General features: G+C 36.8%; 1 protein-coding gene across 5 annotated transcripts; it reads left to right on the top strand.

Moving 5' to 3' along the window:
• The first annotated feature begins 5,887 nt into the window (after window positions 1-5,887).
• Window positions 5,888-17,401, top strand: LOC135775910 (BEN domain-containing protein 2). 5 transcript variants are annotated; one of them, XM_065286491.2, is made up of 12 exons: window positions 5,888-6,069; window positions 7,497-7,604; window positions 9,451-9,507; window positions 9,595-9,672; window positions 10,810-10,914; window positions 12,180-12,486; window positions 12,777-12,980; window positions 13,073-13,248; window positions 14,673-14,811; window positions 15,531-15,575; window positions 16,630-16,830; window positions 17,219-17,401. In XM_065286491.2, the coding sequence occupies exons 3-12, from the start codon at window positions 9,451-9,453 to the stop codon at window positions 17,356-17,358; spliced, it is 1,452 nt and encodes a 483-aa protein (XP_065142563.1). In that variant the 5' UTR covers window positions 5,888-6,069; window positions 7,497-7,604; the 3' UTR covers window positions 17,359-17,401. The 5 variants fall into 5 exon arrangements, with proteins under 5 accessions (XP_065142563.1, XP_065142561.1, XP_065142558.1 ...); XM_065286489.2 differs by having other exon boundaries at window positions 7,497-7,609; window positions 12,183-12,486; XM_065286486.2 differs by having other exon boundaries at window positions 5,889-6,069; window positions 7,497-7,609.
• Window positions 17,402-17,443: the final 42 nt, after the last annotated feature.

The raw sequence follows: 17,443 nt of genomic DNA, 5'->3' as shown, positions 1-17,443 counted from the left end.
GCCGCTTAAGCGTATAGTCCAACCTCTGGCAGCGACCAACACTGATACGCTTACGACCGTTGACCAGTATATCAATTATGAGGCCCGTACTAGGATCATGTGCGACTGTGAGAACCGAATGAACGAGTGTAATACCAGAGCTTATCAGAATAAATAAACAAACATCCATCTAAATTCTGTAAGCTTTAAAAGTAATAATCAATCAAATTTGTAATATAATATAAACTAAATCTTTGTCTTTGGAGTCAGATTAGAGATAAATATACCTAAATTACGTAACGCCAAAACGTCATCTGCAAAGCTCCGGAAAAGACCAAATGCGCTATCAATCCTTCCCATGCGGTTTGGACTTCACCATTGGGCCAAACGGATGGATGGGGATATAAAATTCACCCCCTTGCAAGCGCTTCCCACTAGACCAGCAATAATGACATGTGATACGTAAGAAATGTCAAGACAACTGTATAGATGTAAGAGCACCACAAAGGCTGATATTAATATAAGGATATTTAGATATCTAAAATGACTGCAAAAAAATAATAATTTCGCTCACATAAATGTAAGTGGATATGACAAAAAAACACTCGGGGTCTCAAAATCCTCTCGCGACATAAATCTAACTTTCTACAAATGAATGCAACATCATCCTCTATTCTCTATAAAAGTACTTGACATTTTAGTCACTAAGACGGTCTATGCACCTAACTAGTATATCATATTAGCTTTACAAGTCATTTCAATTTACTGTTTTAATTTTTTAGTTGAAAGTTTAGTGTAATATATAAAAATATAAAGTAGTAAGTTAAAATGGTTTGCACTGGCAATTTAATTATAACTTAAAGACAGCTAAAATATTTTACAGTGTACATGATAAAAATGTGCACAATTAATGAATGTACTAAAGCAACTAACAAGATTAAACACCGCTACTCCTTTAAAAAAGGGGAGGAGACCACAAGAAACTCAGAGTTTACAGGATAAAACCTGCTCCCGACCAGGTTAGGTTCACAGAGTAAGTTACCCCGGAAACAGACTCTGAGTATAAGTTACCTCTCCTTCTGAAACAGGCTTGACTTACCCCGCTGTCTCAGGTTTAACCTACCTCCCTTTTTGAAACAGAAAACTCAGAGTTTCCCTCATTTCAGGGTTAACAAACTCAGAGTTTTCACTTAACCACCTTTCTGAAACGGGCCCCTGGGGTGTATTCCAGAAAGCATGGTTAACTTACCATCAGATTAACCCTAAACTTTAGGTTGATCAACCCCAAACTTGCTTACTCTGGGTATGTCGGTTCCAAAACACAGTTTAAGAGTTAGTTCAATAAACCTGCTGAAAGTAACCCAGAGTTAACGCGCGCTCACGGGTAACAACATAAAGGCATTGTCAATTGATCACAGATTTCACGAATCACCATGGAAACGTCAGAGAACGTAAACGTTTTTAAAATGAGAAATAACATTATAAACCAATACTTTCTGGTAATATCAAAGTTTTATAACGTTACTGTTACGTGCTCTGTTGTTTGTTGGTTTTTGTGTTCTTTTTTTTCTCTCTCTCCCTCTCTCTCTCTCCTCCGCTGTCTGTCTTCTCAGATCCCGGCCATTGGACACCTTTCCTGTCAATCTTAATTATCCTGTGTGACGTCACTCGTCGATCCACCAATCAATAGATGGATTTCAGTCACGTGACTTTTTACATCATGCCGCCATCTTTAGGACCTACCGAGTACCAGTAGGCTATTGACAAGCATTGGCTACCTTGCTACGATTTACGGATCTCTTATCTTTTACTGTCTATGATTCTTACGGATACAGTAAAGGGCTACGAAAGACAACATGTCGGATCTCGACTGTCATGAAAATAAACGCTACTTTAAAAAAATATATCTTGGTTAGGGTGTGATGCTTTCTCGATCCCTGATGCGTTCTTCCAGCCGCTGTCCGCTGCTACCGAACTACCACTATTTTACAACATAAGAAGGCGCGACACAACATGAAACTTTGCTCGAAGTATCACCTGGATCTCTACACATGAACGCGAGCATTGAGAACATTGTTTGTGTACACAGAGTTTATTAAAAAGAAAGGTTTTGTACAACTGACTTTGGCTGTTATGGTGTCCGCTTGTCATCTCTGCCAGACGTAAATAATCGATTTCCGAAGGGGAATGAATGAATCTCATATGAGGCTCCTTTTTCAACTAGAAGGTCAATATTGTTTTTCACTTGCGACAAAACAACGACTTATTCGTGCATTTTTATGGAACTATGCTTTAGGAGATATCAATCTTTACTCTCCTCCCTCCTTACGTCGCAATTGTAGATCGATACATCTTGACTGGGAAGAAGGCGGCGAGCGGACGCCAAATCATCCAAAGTCAGTTGTTCAAAACCTTCTTTTTAGTTAACTCTCTGTTCACAAACAATGTTCTCAATGTTCGAGTTCACGTGAAGAGACATAGGCGATACTTCGAGCAAAATATCATGTTGTGTTGAGCCTTCTTAGTGTTGTTAAAATAGCGATTTTGATGCTCACAGCATATTGAAGGCATAGCTTCTAGTTCTTTTGCGACCACTTCAAGTCCTTAAAATGGCGGAAGACAAGTGAGTGACGTCAGCTGATATCCATGTATACCCGATACCGCCTATTTAAATCTCACCGCTGTTCATTCATGCCAGTACGCTGGTTACTGATGTTGTTAAATCCCTGTTGTTGTGTTATACTGTGCAGTTTATTGGTCACTTGTTTATGCGTTTGTACGTTAGTGTTCATTCGCTCTGTTGTGTGTGACCTTGTTGATATTGGGGAAAGTGGACAGGTAAGTACGTCACGTGACATACATTGTGTGCAACACGTAGGTTACCATTACTGTATTAGAGACACTAGTTTAGGAGCGTGTGCCACCCTCTGTACGTTTTGTGTTTGGGTGGGTAGTGTAGGTTAGTTAGGGCGTCGTGTGACGCTGAAGATTTATCTAATTACCTTTTTGTTTTATAGCGTAGGTAAGAGGGTTAAACGTTAGCTAGAACGGTTTTGTTTTGTTTGTTTCTTTGTTTTGGCACCGCTCGTGCCCCTTTCCCCTTTTGTGTATTTGTTATTTGTTACTTGTAAATATTGTAAATACCATCACCTTTTATTCACCTTGTCACACCACTTAACACCGTTGTACATTAATAAATTGCACAGTTTTGCCCACTATTTTTGTTGTCTGTCCTTGTTGGCTCCTATACACACACCAAAAATAAATCCACCATCATTTCATATTGTTGCCTCCCATTCATACTCCTAAAAACACCATCTGGGATCGTAACAGTTACATAAGTGCGTGATTACAAAACAAATAAAATGTATTACTTAAATAATTAATTAATACGAACCCATTTTACCCCATTTAAGTCCAATATTATATGTGTCTCAACGAAAATACACATATTATTTAAATCTTATTTAAAAGCCTGTAAAAAGAATCATATATTTTATGTATGATTTTAAATATATTAATTATATCTAATTAGATATAATTAGACATATTTAAGATGATCTTTTCTCTGACAAAAAATAACAATGGTTTTACTACAGTTAAAACAAAAAACATGGTTACAGTAAAACCATGGTAACCACAAAATAACCATGGTTTTGACAACCATGGTTTTCAAAAACCATAGTTAAACCATGGTTAGTGTAGTAAAACCATGGTTTTGCTGATTGTAATCAATGCACCAACAAAAAAATATAGTAACCACAACTTTACACCAATAAAACCATGGTTAATTTTTGTAAGGGTTGTGGCACATAAAGTGCATTAATCTGTCATAAGGCTTATTTACAGTTTTTTATATGATTGTATTGTGTATGCATAAAATGCACTATGATTATATTCACTATATTGTACTTATTTCACTTCTGCTCCTTTGGGTGACCCTGTTTGGTTTTTGGACTTTCCATTGTATGACACTGTATCACCATCTTTTTAAACATTTACGTAGCTGATAAATGAACCCTATTTTAATTGTAAAGCTTCCTTACAGTTCTTACAGATTTTCAATAATTTTGTGTAATGCTTTTCAGTACACTACACTAAAAATTATCATTCATTTGCATTGGACGATTATGATCTGCTTTGACAGAAGTGGAGAATAGAAATGTTACATTAGTGTCAATAGTAACATGTTCTAATATGTCCTGTATCATCTAATATAACCAAATATCTCAATTTCCCTTTGGCTCAAAAAATGATAGCTCAGGAAAGCAGCTACAAAAGGCCCATTTTAAAGAAAAAAAGGTGATTTAGAGAAAGACTAAAGATCAAATGTAGAGAGGGGGCTAAGGATCTGAAGTGCATGTTTAAGAAATAAATCTTATACTATGAAATATATATATTTATAATTTTATTTCATTATGTACATGATCTAACTGATGATAGAAAATCTCTGACCACTATGCCATGTCTGTGATTCAATGGTGTTTCATCTAATGAAGTCTTCACCTGTGTCACTCTGTGGGTCAGTGTTAAATCGTGCCTGTGCTTCATGGGTGTCATTCTGTGGGTCAGGTTAGATGCACAGACACTGCAGGCAGCAGGGGTAACTTCTGTCCCTTAGTAATTAATTTATTATTATGATAGGCATAATGTGTTTCTATTTGTTATACCCATTTACTGTAACATTGCCACATTGTCACTTAAGTAACATATGTTAAGATTTCTGGCTCAATAATGACAATGTATTTGCACACACATTTATTAGAATTTTAGATTCATCTCAAACGTTAGTAAGGGAAAGATTGATGTGGTTATTTATGAATTGACATAATTGATATGGAAAAGTACTTTATTGTTAACATTAATTACTCGAACGGAATTGTGTTTCATTAATAATGGACATAATTAAATGTTTAGTATTTAGTCCGAAGTTCCGAACACATATATGAATCAAAGTTTATTAATAATGGGCATAACTAAATGTACTTAGTACAATCACAAATATCAATCCATGTTATTTAAAATATCATATATTTTCTAAGACAGCAATAAATATTTGCGACTGTAAATGTAATAAAATAAATGCTTTAACATTGTAATATTATGCAAAATACATGCTTCCACCCCAGCTGCACGATCATCATAAGTACACGCATGCGCAGTCATCCTCCGGAGCCTCGTTTCATTAACTAAAATGAACTTACCCTGCAACATAACCTGCTCCGGAGCAGGTTATCTTCAGGGAGTCAGTTGCTATGGTTACATACATAACCCGAAAGTTACCTCCGTTTTTGGAACCGAAAGCAGAGGTTATCCGCTTACTTACTCCTAAACTTACCCGGGTAAGTCACATAACCTGCTTTCTGGAATACACACCAGAATACACAAGAAAATACAAAAGAAAAAAAATCACAGGGAAAATAAAAATTTCTTAATTATAAAAACAAAATAAAAAATGTTTCCTCATATTTTACATTTAAAAACATGATGGTAGGTTTGGGATAGCCTACCTATTTTAGTGGATTGCAAAATTAAAAGTTTGGGAACCGCTGCTCTCTAAAACAAAACTTTTTGGGCTCAAAATTAATATCTTGGTAAAACGATTACAAAATGTCGTAAACGGTTACCACAAACGAGTGTAATTGGCCCATTCTGCCGTGCACAGAGAAAAGTAACAGCATGCACGTGACAATGCCAAGCTGAGCGATCCTGTGGGACGCCTAAACATTAACACACTTAATACTTTAAACACACAGTCATGAGTGAAATCACGTTCATTGTTTAAACCTGTGAAACACAGGGACGCCACCACCATCCTCTGTCTCATCGCTGTTTCTGCGCATTTTGCTCTTGTTCCTGTCAGAAGCGTCAGGAACGCTTTGTTAACTGAACGCAACGCTTCAGACATGCGCGGAGAGCAATGACAGAGCAGAACGGGCGTGGTTTGAGTCGACACCTAACCTAAATACACGCACAATAACAACAACCTAACTTTGAGTATAGTATTGGTACCAAAACATAACTACATTTTTATAATAAACGAGAACGCGCACGAGAGTGACAGCAGCGGATCAAGCATGTCTATACACGGTACATATGCTTCTCTCTTTGTGATACATAACAAACACTATGTGGGTTTTTTGGGGTAATTTTATTATGTCTCTCTGGCTGTCAAAACACGGATGAGCTCGTCGCTAGGTTAATCGCGCATTTCCTCGTTTACTGTAAGTTAAAGACAAGTGAACCTTCAGAAGTGCACCCTGCGCAGTAACGCTTACTGTATGTTCAGTTGATAGATGATCTCTTTGTATTGATATACAGCCTTTGGTGACAATCAGACTGCTTACAAAAAAACTTATCCTAGATTTTTTTTTATTCTGATCTATTGACTCCAGATGTTGGAAACGTTTTACTATAGTATAATGATGTATAATAATGCATTGGGTGAAAATTCCATGGTGCCTTGATTTATGTATTGGCTGATTACTATTTATGGGGTTTTAAAAATGATACAGAAAGGAATACGAATACTAAGATACTTGAAAATATATGGTCAATTATTATTTCAAAAAGTGGTAATATTAAAAACATAGTAGTACCTACAGTATGTTGACCATGCTTCAGGTAAAGGGTATGGTGGTGGTGCTGTTGTAGTACTGGGATGCTATCAGATAGATTGAATAATATGGTACTTTAGAAAAAATATTTAATCAGTTAATATAAACAAAATCAGTTAATATTGCTTTTAACTGTGTAAAAGTCAGACAGTGAGTAAATATCCACCATTTTGTTTCTAATTTTATTTGCTTGATCTGATTTTGACAAGTGATAAGTCCTCAGGGCAATATAATGTGTTGACCCAAGTACAAAATTTTTGTAAATAAAGCCCACCCTAAAAATGAACCAACCATAAAATCAGAGGGAAATGATGAAAAACAATGCTTTAGAAGCAGCTAATCCTGGTTGTAAGCTTAAACTTGAAATAAACTGTAAACTTATTTCTGATATCTGTTTGATTGATTGAAATCCACAAAATGTTGCTCTGAGGACATCAACCAATTGGCAAAAAACAGGAGAGACAGTTTATTCATAATTGATAAAGTGAGATCATAAAAACTTAAATGTCATAATAACCAGGGCTTTGAACCAGAATTTTTTCCCAATTGGTCGTTCCGAACAGAAACAGTATTTTAACGTTTCCGGGTTTTCGGTTCAACCCTAAAATTTACGTTCCTGAACCAGTTAGAACAAAAAAATGTAGTTCCTGAACCGGTTAATAACGTTCCATGTCAGCTGTGGGACATACAAATAAGTGGACTGATCATTAGGACATTAAACTTAAATTATTAGTCTACATAATTTTCCTTAAGTCTCCATTTTGTCATCAAGCATTAAAAAACGCTACATTATATAAGCGACATAACTGTAATTCTGACATGCCTACATTCTGTTAATTTGTGTGAAATGATTGCCAGTACAATCCAATAGTATCTGATTTGATTTATTTCTGTCTACAGTCATAAGAGATGGATTTATTAGCGGCGGTGGATCGTGTGGTTTGAAGACTGAAACAGATGCCAGCACACCAGCAATGAGATTCAGAGGTCCCAGTCCTCTCAGTGACAGTATGGTAGAGGATCACACAACTCATTTTTATACAACAATTAGTTCAGGTTAACTCGTTGGATAAATAGTGTGATGGTTTTTCCTCTCGGGCTCCAACCTGTCACGTGATAACAACCGGTTGCCTGTATATTATCCCTTACTTAATTGTAAAGCTTTAAAGGATTAGTCAATTTTCTTAGAAAAAATCCAGATAATTTTCTCACCACCATGTCATCCAAAATGTTGATGTCTTTCTTTGTTCAGTAGAGAAGAAATTATGTTTTTTTAAGGAAAACATTCCAGGATTTTTCTAATTTTAATGGACTTTAATGGACCCTAACACTTAACAGTTTTAATGCAGTTTAAAATTTTGCAGTTTTAAAAGACTCTAAACAATCCCAAATGAGGCATAAGGGTCTTATCTAGCGAAACAATTGTCCTTTTTGACAAGAAAAATGTAAAATATGCACTTTTAAACAACAACTTCTCGTCTATTTCCGGTCCTGTCACTGTGACGCGACCTCACGCAATACGTCATCACGTCAAGAGGTCACGGATGACGAATGCGAAACTACGCCCCAGTGTTTACAAGTGTGGAGAAAGAGGACCGTACTGACGTTAATGTATGTTAAATGATACTAATTAATGTCTTTGTGTCAGTTTATTGTTTAAAATGATCCGCAAATGTGCGTTTCATATATGTAACACGTGACCTTTCGACGTCATTAAGCAATTACATGAGGTCGAGCTGGCGCGTGACAGGACCGGATCTAGACGAGAAGTTGTGGTTTAAAAGTGCATATTTTTTATTTTTCTTGCCAAAAATGACAATCGTTTCGCTAGATAAGACCCTTATGCCTCGTTTGAGATCGTTTAGAGTCCTTTGAAACTGCAATTTTAAACTGCATTAAAACTGTTACGTGTTGGGGTCCATTAAAATGAGAAAAATCCTGGAATGTTTTCCTCAAAAAAAAAAATTCTTCTTGGGTGAACAAAAAAAGACATCAACATTTTGGATGACATGATGTCAGGATTTTTTTTAAAGGAAATGGACTTTAAGGCAAGTTCACACTACAAGACTGAGAGAAGTTAAATTATTATAGACGTATTTTTTATTATTCGGTGCTGTGATGAAACTTCCTAATGTATAGTTTTAAAGAATTCACGCTTAAGGTGCGTGACAAAACCACACACATTTCAGTGTGAAGATGCGATTAAAGTGTTTATATGGCTGCATACTCGTGCTTACGCCACCTGTTTATACTTACAGCGATTATGAGCTTAATCACATTATTCTTTTTATCAAAGTATTGTGTTTACATGAGGAAAAGTATAATCCCAATATTGCCAAAAATCCCATTATAATCTTATTATAAGGGTGCATGTAAATGTGGTCATTGATGCACAAACTAAAAGACTCAAAAAGCATCAATGACTAACAGCAGAGAAACATTTTATAGTGTAAATTCATGAGAACTTGAATGGCATTCCTCACCTTTACTGTGTGGAGAACTATTGCACAGATTGCCGTTATATCCACAGACACCAGATAATCTGCAGTCTGATTAATTGTAGGTGGATGCAATGAGCATCGCTGACAACAACCAGCACAAATTTGGTCCAGACTTTGGAAATTTGCCCAAATCTCTCTCTCGTCCTTGATAGAAAACCCAAACCTTTGAGCTTTTTTAAATGACTTTAATCAATACGTTTTGAGGTGAATACTGAGGATGTGTATAGTTCATAACATTAACACACATACACACTTATTTATGAGTTTAAAACAAAGAATTTGTAATAAAGAGACATGTAATATATGTGAGAGAAATGTACTGAAATGGTCACGTGATTTCTTATTTCTTTTAGATGTCTGAGGCAGGTGATGATGGTTTCATACATGAAGTGTCACAGGATACACAGGAGGTGATGAAAGCAAACATATTTGTGCATCCGTAAGTTGTTTGTCTTGTTATTTGGTAATTTGTTGAAAGTCTTTAATATTGTTTGAAGGGGGAGAGTGCCATTTCACCTTCGACGTATGGAGCTGATCTACAGAGGACTCTGGGAGAGATTCTTGCATACTGTCAGGTACTACAAAACTCGCAAACATTAGGTTTGTTTGACTTCATGCAGTGCATGCCGGTTAGAAATTTTGTCAGTTTTCACGTTTCCTGTGTGGTTTTAGATGTGAAATGTGAAGCGATTGTGCTTGGCCATATCGGTAGCACCCACGGGATCCGCGCACATGTGAGCAGCACGAAGGCAGCAAAGCTGTGATCGTTTCAGCGCCAGGGGCCTCATTTATAAAATGCTTCATAGAAAACATCCTACATTTGATCTTAAGATAATTTATCAAAAATGCGTACGTGTGATTCATAAACGCGTACGCGTACCCCTTTGATCTTGAACTCGTGCGCAGCTGAGCAGTTTCAGATCTCCGCCTTTATACGATGCCTAATTAATGTCAAAGACATATAAAAGAGCGCTTGTCAATGTTTAAACACAATTTCAAGCAGCAAGAATGGCTTATTTTCCAAAAACCTGCAGCGTTGAGACAAGCAAAAGTGCGTACGTCTGCTCAGACCCTGACGTGGTGTTACAAGGGTATCCACCTTGTGGGGACTTTATGTATGTTACCTTGTAACAGGAAGTCTTCAGTGTTGTGCTATGAAGCATGTCAGTTGTGCAATATTCTTAACACGCCATTTGTGTAGCGTCCTTATTCACCGGCATACAACACGTGGCGCTAAGCACTTCTCCACGTCAAAGACGTGGATTTTTGCGTACGCAAACTTTACGATCAAATCTGTGCATACGCATGCTTTATAAATGAAGCCCTAGGTCTATGAGGCGTCCAAACATAATATTTATAACTCGAATTACTGATCCACCCGTTCAACCGTGTTGATATAATTGGTTACATGTTACAATGGAAATTGGCAATGGAAGGCGATTTTAAACCGCAGGAATGAGACTGTCTCTAATTAAGACTCTCTCTTTTATGGAGAAAATACTCCGCAGTTGTGTTAAATGATCAATTTGCGCACATAACCCACAATAATACCTGCAATAAGTTTTCTTTTGTGGTAGTAAATTAGATTATGTTTAAGGTCTTCCTTCAATGTTTGTCAATATAATGTCTAATGCTGAGGAGGACTCGAGTATGCAGCCTCACATTTGAGAAGCCCCTTACATCTGACAATATCAACCTTTCTCTTTGTGCAGGTTACATATGGAGCCATTCTGAAACTTGATGAAAAGTTTGACATGCTCGAGACTAAAGTAGCAAACATTCAGAGCCTACAGCAGAATCCAACACTTCTCTCACAGGTGAAAATCTTTAAACATACACGCTGGGACCGAGTGACATTCTTCTATCACTAATAAAGCATGCTTTAACCTCTTTTTATTATTAAAGAGGTTGTGTACTTAGAATTTATATTCTCTTTAATCTTTTGATTGTTATACCATTAAAATATCCTGTAAGTTTCAAAACTCATCACTTCCTTGTATCTCAAAAGCGTTTTTTATTTAAACCAAGATCAGAATACAACCTGTTATAAAAAGTGTGACTATGATGTCATTGTAATGCAAAAGATTGCCTCTGCAGGATAATATACTCACCTTTTTAAATAATTATGTGCTTTAAAACTTTTTATATATGCAACATTATTATCCAATAATAGAAGTAAGCGGTTACTTCCAAGTCTTCCAGTGTGTTTTAACAAAAAGGGTCAAAAACTGGGTAGAAAAAGCCTTTTACTTCATAATTATGACTTGTTTGGGTAAAAAGCTTTCTAACACTATTAGTGCACCACAGAGAACAGTACAAAATAATTAAATAAGACAGCTCATGACCCTTTAAGCAGGGGCGGGCATTCCTGGTCCTGGAGGGCCACAGTCCTGCAAAGTTTAGCTCCAACCCTAATCAAACACTCCTGAATGTCATTTTCAAATTGATTGGGATTTTCAGGTGTGTTTGATTAGGAATGGAGCTAAACTTTGCAGGACAGTGGCCCTCCAGGACAGGGTATGCCCAACCCTGCTTTAAGTGAACATATTAGGCTAAATCCAGTTTCTTTGGACATAAATGTGTGTTGGCAGTGTGTCAACACAACAACCCTACAATATAAAACATACTCCCACTTTTTAATCCCCATTAAACCAAAGCAGTCTCATTAGACATAAGTTTTGATTCTCTTGTTAATGTGATGTCACACTCATAAAGCCCCACCCATGGCCACTGACTGACTGGTTAATTTTACCCAAAAGCTTTTCTAAATGTGTTTGTTAGCAAATTGTTGCAAAAGATACTATTGTCTCAGACTGTATTCACAGGAATCAGATCTATATCAAAAGCGCACACTGTCTGTTGGTAAGTGAGTGAGAAGATGTAGCTCATTTGCATTTAAAGATACACACATGAAATTTGCTTCCACCCAAATGGGCCATTTCGGACATGCTATAACAAATGATCTGTGGGGTATTTTAAGCTGAACCTCACCAGACACAATCCGTGCCCTTTAACGTTTTTAATGACATCCTTGTATTTTATTTTTGTAAATGTACTTCCTTACTTTTTCCTCTTGTTTTAGAAGACACGTGTGTCAGACAGCTTCCAGAGCAGAACTGAAGGCTCCACACCACAACAATTTCACATTTCCTCTCCACTTCCATCTGTGAAGAGCAGGAAATCTCTGATGCTGTCTCGCGGTCCTGAGGTCAAGACCCCTGAACGGCTTAGCCAGATTCAATGCCAAAATACTGAGAGAGCCACAATTACCCAAAGTTCAACAAAAGATCCATCCGTTAACACCAACATAACAAAGCAACAGCAGGGTCAACTTCAAACCAGCACAGAGAGCAGTGACCCAGCTGAACACATCTCTCCTGCAAATACATGTAAGGATCGGCTTCAGTTTAAAATATTTCAGTTTATACAAACATTTTCATCAAAATCACTTAAAACCTAATGCATCACTCATTTCAAGTTCACTTTTCACTGATGGTTCAAAGACGGCCCGTTACTTTTCCAAAAATTTTAAGTCAACATGATATGCAGTTTCCATTACGTTTATAATGTGACACACTTCTAAATGAAACTGTATTTAGAAGTCAAATCAAACACTTTTTTCTGTATTAAGGTAAAAAACTATATTTGACATTAACTCTGCTGTTTGTGACACCTATAGGTTATGTGGGTAACTATGAGAGGAACGTTTTTCTGCCAAAGTGTGTCGTACAGCGAGCGGGAAAAATGACACGACCCAGCGCAGCTGCACGACATCTGTTACGACACCTCTTTACAGCTGAAGAACTTTCTCAAAGCAGCAATAACGGAAATCCAACCAGACATCTGAAGAGGCTCGACCCTAACAAGATCAGCGCCATCAGAGGTGAGCCGGACAGTTCATACAGCATCTCTGTGTGACATTGGACCATAGATCTGGGATCAGCTTTATCCTTAATGTTTTTCCTTGTGTCATAGTTTTTGATCCAACATGCAAGTCAGCAGTTTTTGACAGTGTCCTGTTGTTCACAGAATGGGCGGTAAAAAGGTTCCCAAAATTTGACCTTAGTGAAAAAGGCAAAGACTGGAAAATTTGTCTGTCTGTAATAAACTCGACGACACGCTACTTTCGCTTCATGGCCAAGACACGGAAGGTGAGACTGGAATATATTAAAAATTAACTTTTTTGTGTAATTATTATAATCATCTTATATTATTTAAAGGGGTCATATAATGCGATATCATGTTTTCCTTTGTCTCTGGAGTGTTAAAAGCTGTTTGTGCATATACTGAAGTCGCAGATTAAATTCTCAAACACAAAGAGATATTATTTTTAAAAGTGAAGGCTCATTCCTAAAATGTCTCATTTAAACACACCCCTACATGTTTACGTCACTAACACCACCCAAATGTATATAGAAAGAATGAAGACGTAACTTTTATTTTCGCTGAAGTATTGTTGCCACCGCTGCCATGTCTCAGAGAGCTGGCATTGTGCTTTGGGACATTTTGACATTCCAAATATGGTAAGGGGCATAACATTTATTAAAAACAACGTATTCGGCCAATCACAATGCACTGAATAGCTGGCCAATCAGACCACCCTGCACCTTTTAGAACTATAAGCTTTGTAAAAATCTTTGTGTTTCAGAAAGGCGCGGCATAGAGTAGAAACAATAATGTACTGTATGTGAAAAATAATGTGTTTTTGAACCTTAAACCACTTAAACACATTGCACTACCCCAAATACACGAAATAATGTTGTTTTTAGCAACGTCATAAGAAGGGCTCTTTAAAGGAGTCATAGCTTGAAAATCTGACTTTTACCATGTTTAAGTGCTATAATTGGGTCCTCAATGATTCTTTCAAATTAGTAAACAAGAAAAAGAACAACCAAGTTTTTCCTGTTTTGTGACATAGGTAGCAAATTTTATTATAATAATATATTATAATTAATCTGCACTATCCAACAACGGCACTGCCATTTAGTGAAGGGAGAAAGAAAAAATTCTTGACAGCACAATTGAGTTTGAATGATAACAAACCACCATTATGGTGATCAGTGTTTGCATTTCATTAGCTCATTTGTATTTTAGAAGACACACCCAAAAATGGCACAAGTAACAATTTTAACATGTTATAATAAATTATCTGTGGGCTATTTTGAGCTAAAACTTAACATATGTACTCTGTGGACACAATAAACTTTTCTTTTTATGTATCTCATAATATGACCCCTTAGCATGAAGTATTTGTACTTGTAAAATTTTCATTTTGATGCCCTGTTACACCCCTCAGATAAATTTATGAAACAATAGCATGTTAATATATGAATATTTTTAATGTCATCTACTGTTTTTTCTTTTTTTGTAAGATTTAGGGGCCGTTTCCCAGACAGGGTTTAGACGTTTAAGTAGTTTATACTAACAAACCTTAAGACAAAACAAAAGCACTGATATATGTCAGTGCAAGATGTTTTTAAATTAAGAGAGAAGGATATTAAGCCCTGTCCGGGAAACCACCCCAAAAGGTTTAAGTTTTCATTTATTATGAATGAAACATCTTTGTACACCTCAGCAAAAGATGAAACCCGATGAAACATTACCACAAGAGACGAGAGCTTCATCTGGACACACAGCAGAGATTGATGTTGAGCTGTCAGACAGTGACACTGAGCAGATGAACAGGATTAACTCGCTGCCAAATTATAACAGCGGTCAGTGTGACCCACACTTTATATATGTTTTCATTTTCTAATTAACTGAATATAGTCTACCAACCTTCTCTTCACAGATATTACACACAGTTTTCTTTAAAGTAATGTTTGGGTTTAATAAAAAGTCAAGCTCCATCAACATCATCACTATAGTGTTGATGGAGCTTGACTTTTTATTAAATATACATATAGTGTATATTGTTTATCTTAGAGTACAGTACTGACCAGTGTTGGGTGTAACTAGTCACTTATAATTAGTTACTGTAATTTATTACTTTTCCTTGAAAATTATATGTATATAGTGGATTTAATATCAAAATTTAAAGTCTAAGATTAAAATGGATGTTTTTTTATAAATCCTTCTCAAATCCTTACTTTCTAAATCCTATTTAGTAAATAGTAAAATACTTTTTGGGGAGAGTAATTTGTACAGTAATCTAATGACATATTTGAAGATGTAATTAGTAACTAGTAATTAATAACTTTTTTTGAGTAACTTACCAAACACTGGTACTGACCTATCCTCATTGTTTAAAAACAGAAATAATGGCTATAGTAACATGCAATTGATGGTCCCAGCAGCTTTAAATCAATAATGTAACACCTAAATGACGCATGGATTATCTAGTAAATATCCATGTATTATAGAGCTGTGAAGCCTAACCTAACTAATTCTGGAGATGCATAAACTTCATTATGCATTTGTGTCATGTCAACAGCAGATGCTTCCTGTTACATCTTGGATGGAAGTTCACCCAAACAAGGTTAGTAAGCAATTCAGTCATGCCAACATGAATGTTATAGGGGCGGTTTCCTGGACGGGGATTAGACTAGTCCTAGACTAAAATATTTGAGAAAAAGATCTGTCAAAACTGCAAACAACTTGCACTGACATAACTTAAAATACATCAGTGCCCACAAGAAATGTTTTTAGTAAGGAATGTTTGTTAAATTGTGTTATATTTCATAATTAAACTAAGGCCTAGTCCTGGCTTAAGATAATCTCTGTCCAGAAAACCACCAGTTAAAGTTTAACTTTTAAAAGTGTATTTTAGGGGCAGTTTCAGAGACAAGGATTAGCTTAAAACAGGACTAGCCCTTAGTTAATTTAGGATTTAAAACTATTTTTAAAAGCAGCGTTTATAAATAAACATTAGAGGTGTACGTCGTCTTCAGACACAACACTCGCACTAATATCTTTTAAGATATGTCAGAGCAAGTTGTTTTCGATCAAGACAACATAAACTTTCAAGTTAGTCTGGGACTAGTTTTAAGGGGGTCGAACACACACAAAAAAATCGGAACACATTGTTTTCGATGAGTATACGCACACCGGCGCTGACAGGTGGCGCCTTTCCACAGCACCCAGCTATGACTCGGGAAGATACTCAAATCCCTGTCGCGACACAGAGTGCCACTCACATAATTAAAAGTTAAATAACATCATATTTGTCCCAAATCATTAACAACTAACATTGGCTGCTAACGTATATTTTGCATTTTGAAGTAGACGCTATCTGACTAAGCTCACGCTATTTAATGTGCAATTCCAGTGTACGATACCTCGAGTTGTCCTAGACGCGACGCTGAGCTGCGCGTCCGGTGTGCAACCTCCTTTGAGCCCTGTCTGGGAAACCACCCCTTAACTTTTTTCATATGTGACTTATGCCTTAAACGGAGTTAATTCTTCTCTGTGAGAATCCATATGATGACATTTACCTCTGGTTTCACAGATGAGGCTTAAGCCTAGTCCTAGTCTAAGTCACATGTTTGAGCCAGTGCCATTGATTTGTCTTTGTGTTTTCATTTTCTGAACAGTGCATCTCGGGCCTCCTCATCGAGAAGTAAAGGTCCCCGAGTTCGTCTTGTCTGCTGCACATCTGCGTACGCGTCCTGAGCTCATCGCTCGATATCTCATTAAATTCATCTTTCCAGAGGACGTACTGGTACGCAGTAACGTCTATGGTGCACGGCGTGGCATTCAACCCCTCGACCACAACAAAATATCTGCACTTCGGGGTAAGAGACACCTAGTGTAAGCATGCATATGAATTTCACATATGCAGGGGTTAAAATGAGGTTGAACCTTCCAAAACCTTTGACTAAAAAAAGAAAGATATATTATTAGGTTTGCTAAGCTATTCCACCTTATATGCTACAGTCCAGTGTTTTCATCCATCCAGACTTTCTCCCTCACAAACACCACCACATCATCTTTGGTGACATGAGCGTACGCTATTCTGGTTAAAGTGCCCATATAAGGACTTTCACTGTACTTCCTGCACCGAAATTGCCCATAAAACAAATAAAGCTAGATTGTTATGCATAAATCTTTCATATTAAAAACTTGTACAAATCCCTGAGAAGCATAAGGTTTTCAATAAGAACGTTTCCCAATCTTCTATAGAGTACCTGTCAGAGCGTTTTCCCTGGATGAAGCTGGAGGAGGATGGAAGTGACTGGAAGGTTTGTGTTGGAGCTATAAACAGCACCATCCGCAAGTTTCGATATGAGCACAAGATGGGCATAAGGAGAAAGAAACGCTGAGACACTCGAACTTTTGGATGGTTATTTGTAATGTGTAGTATCTCTTTGTGTCAAGAAACACTATCACAGCGTGTTTTTCCTAGGA

This window comes from Paramisgurnus dabryanus, chromosome 21 (assembly GCF_030506205.2).
Source record: "Paramisgurnus dabryanus chromosome 21, PD_genome_1.1, whole genome shotgun sequence".
NCBI classification, from domain to species: Eukaryota; Metazoa; Chordata; class Actinopteri; order Cypriniformes; family Cobitidae; genus Paramisgurnus; species Paramisgurnus dabryanus.
This window is presented reverse-complemented; position numbering and strand designations above follow the sequence as displayed.

What these genes read in the sequence shown, in the direction of transcription:
- LOC135775910 (XM_065286486.2), top strand. An exon ending in CATCTCTCCTGCAAATACAT is followed by an intron (nt 12,487 to 12,776) that starts GTAAGGATCGGC and finishes TGACACCTATAG; the next exon opens with GTTATGTGGGTAACTATGAG. An exon ending in TGGAAGTTCACCCAAACAAG is followed by an intron (nt 15,576 to 16,629) that starts GTTAGTAAGCAA and finishes TTTTCTGAACAG; the next exon opens with TGCATCTCGGGCCTCCTCAT.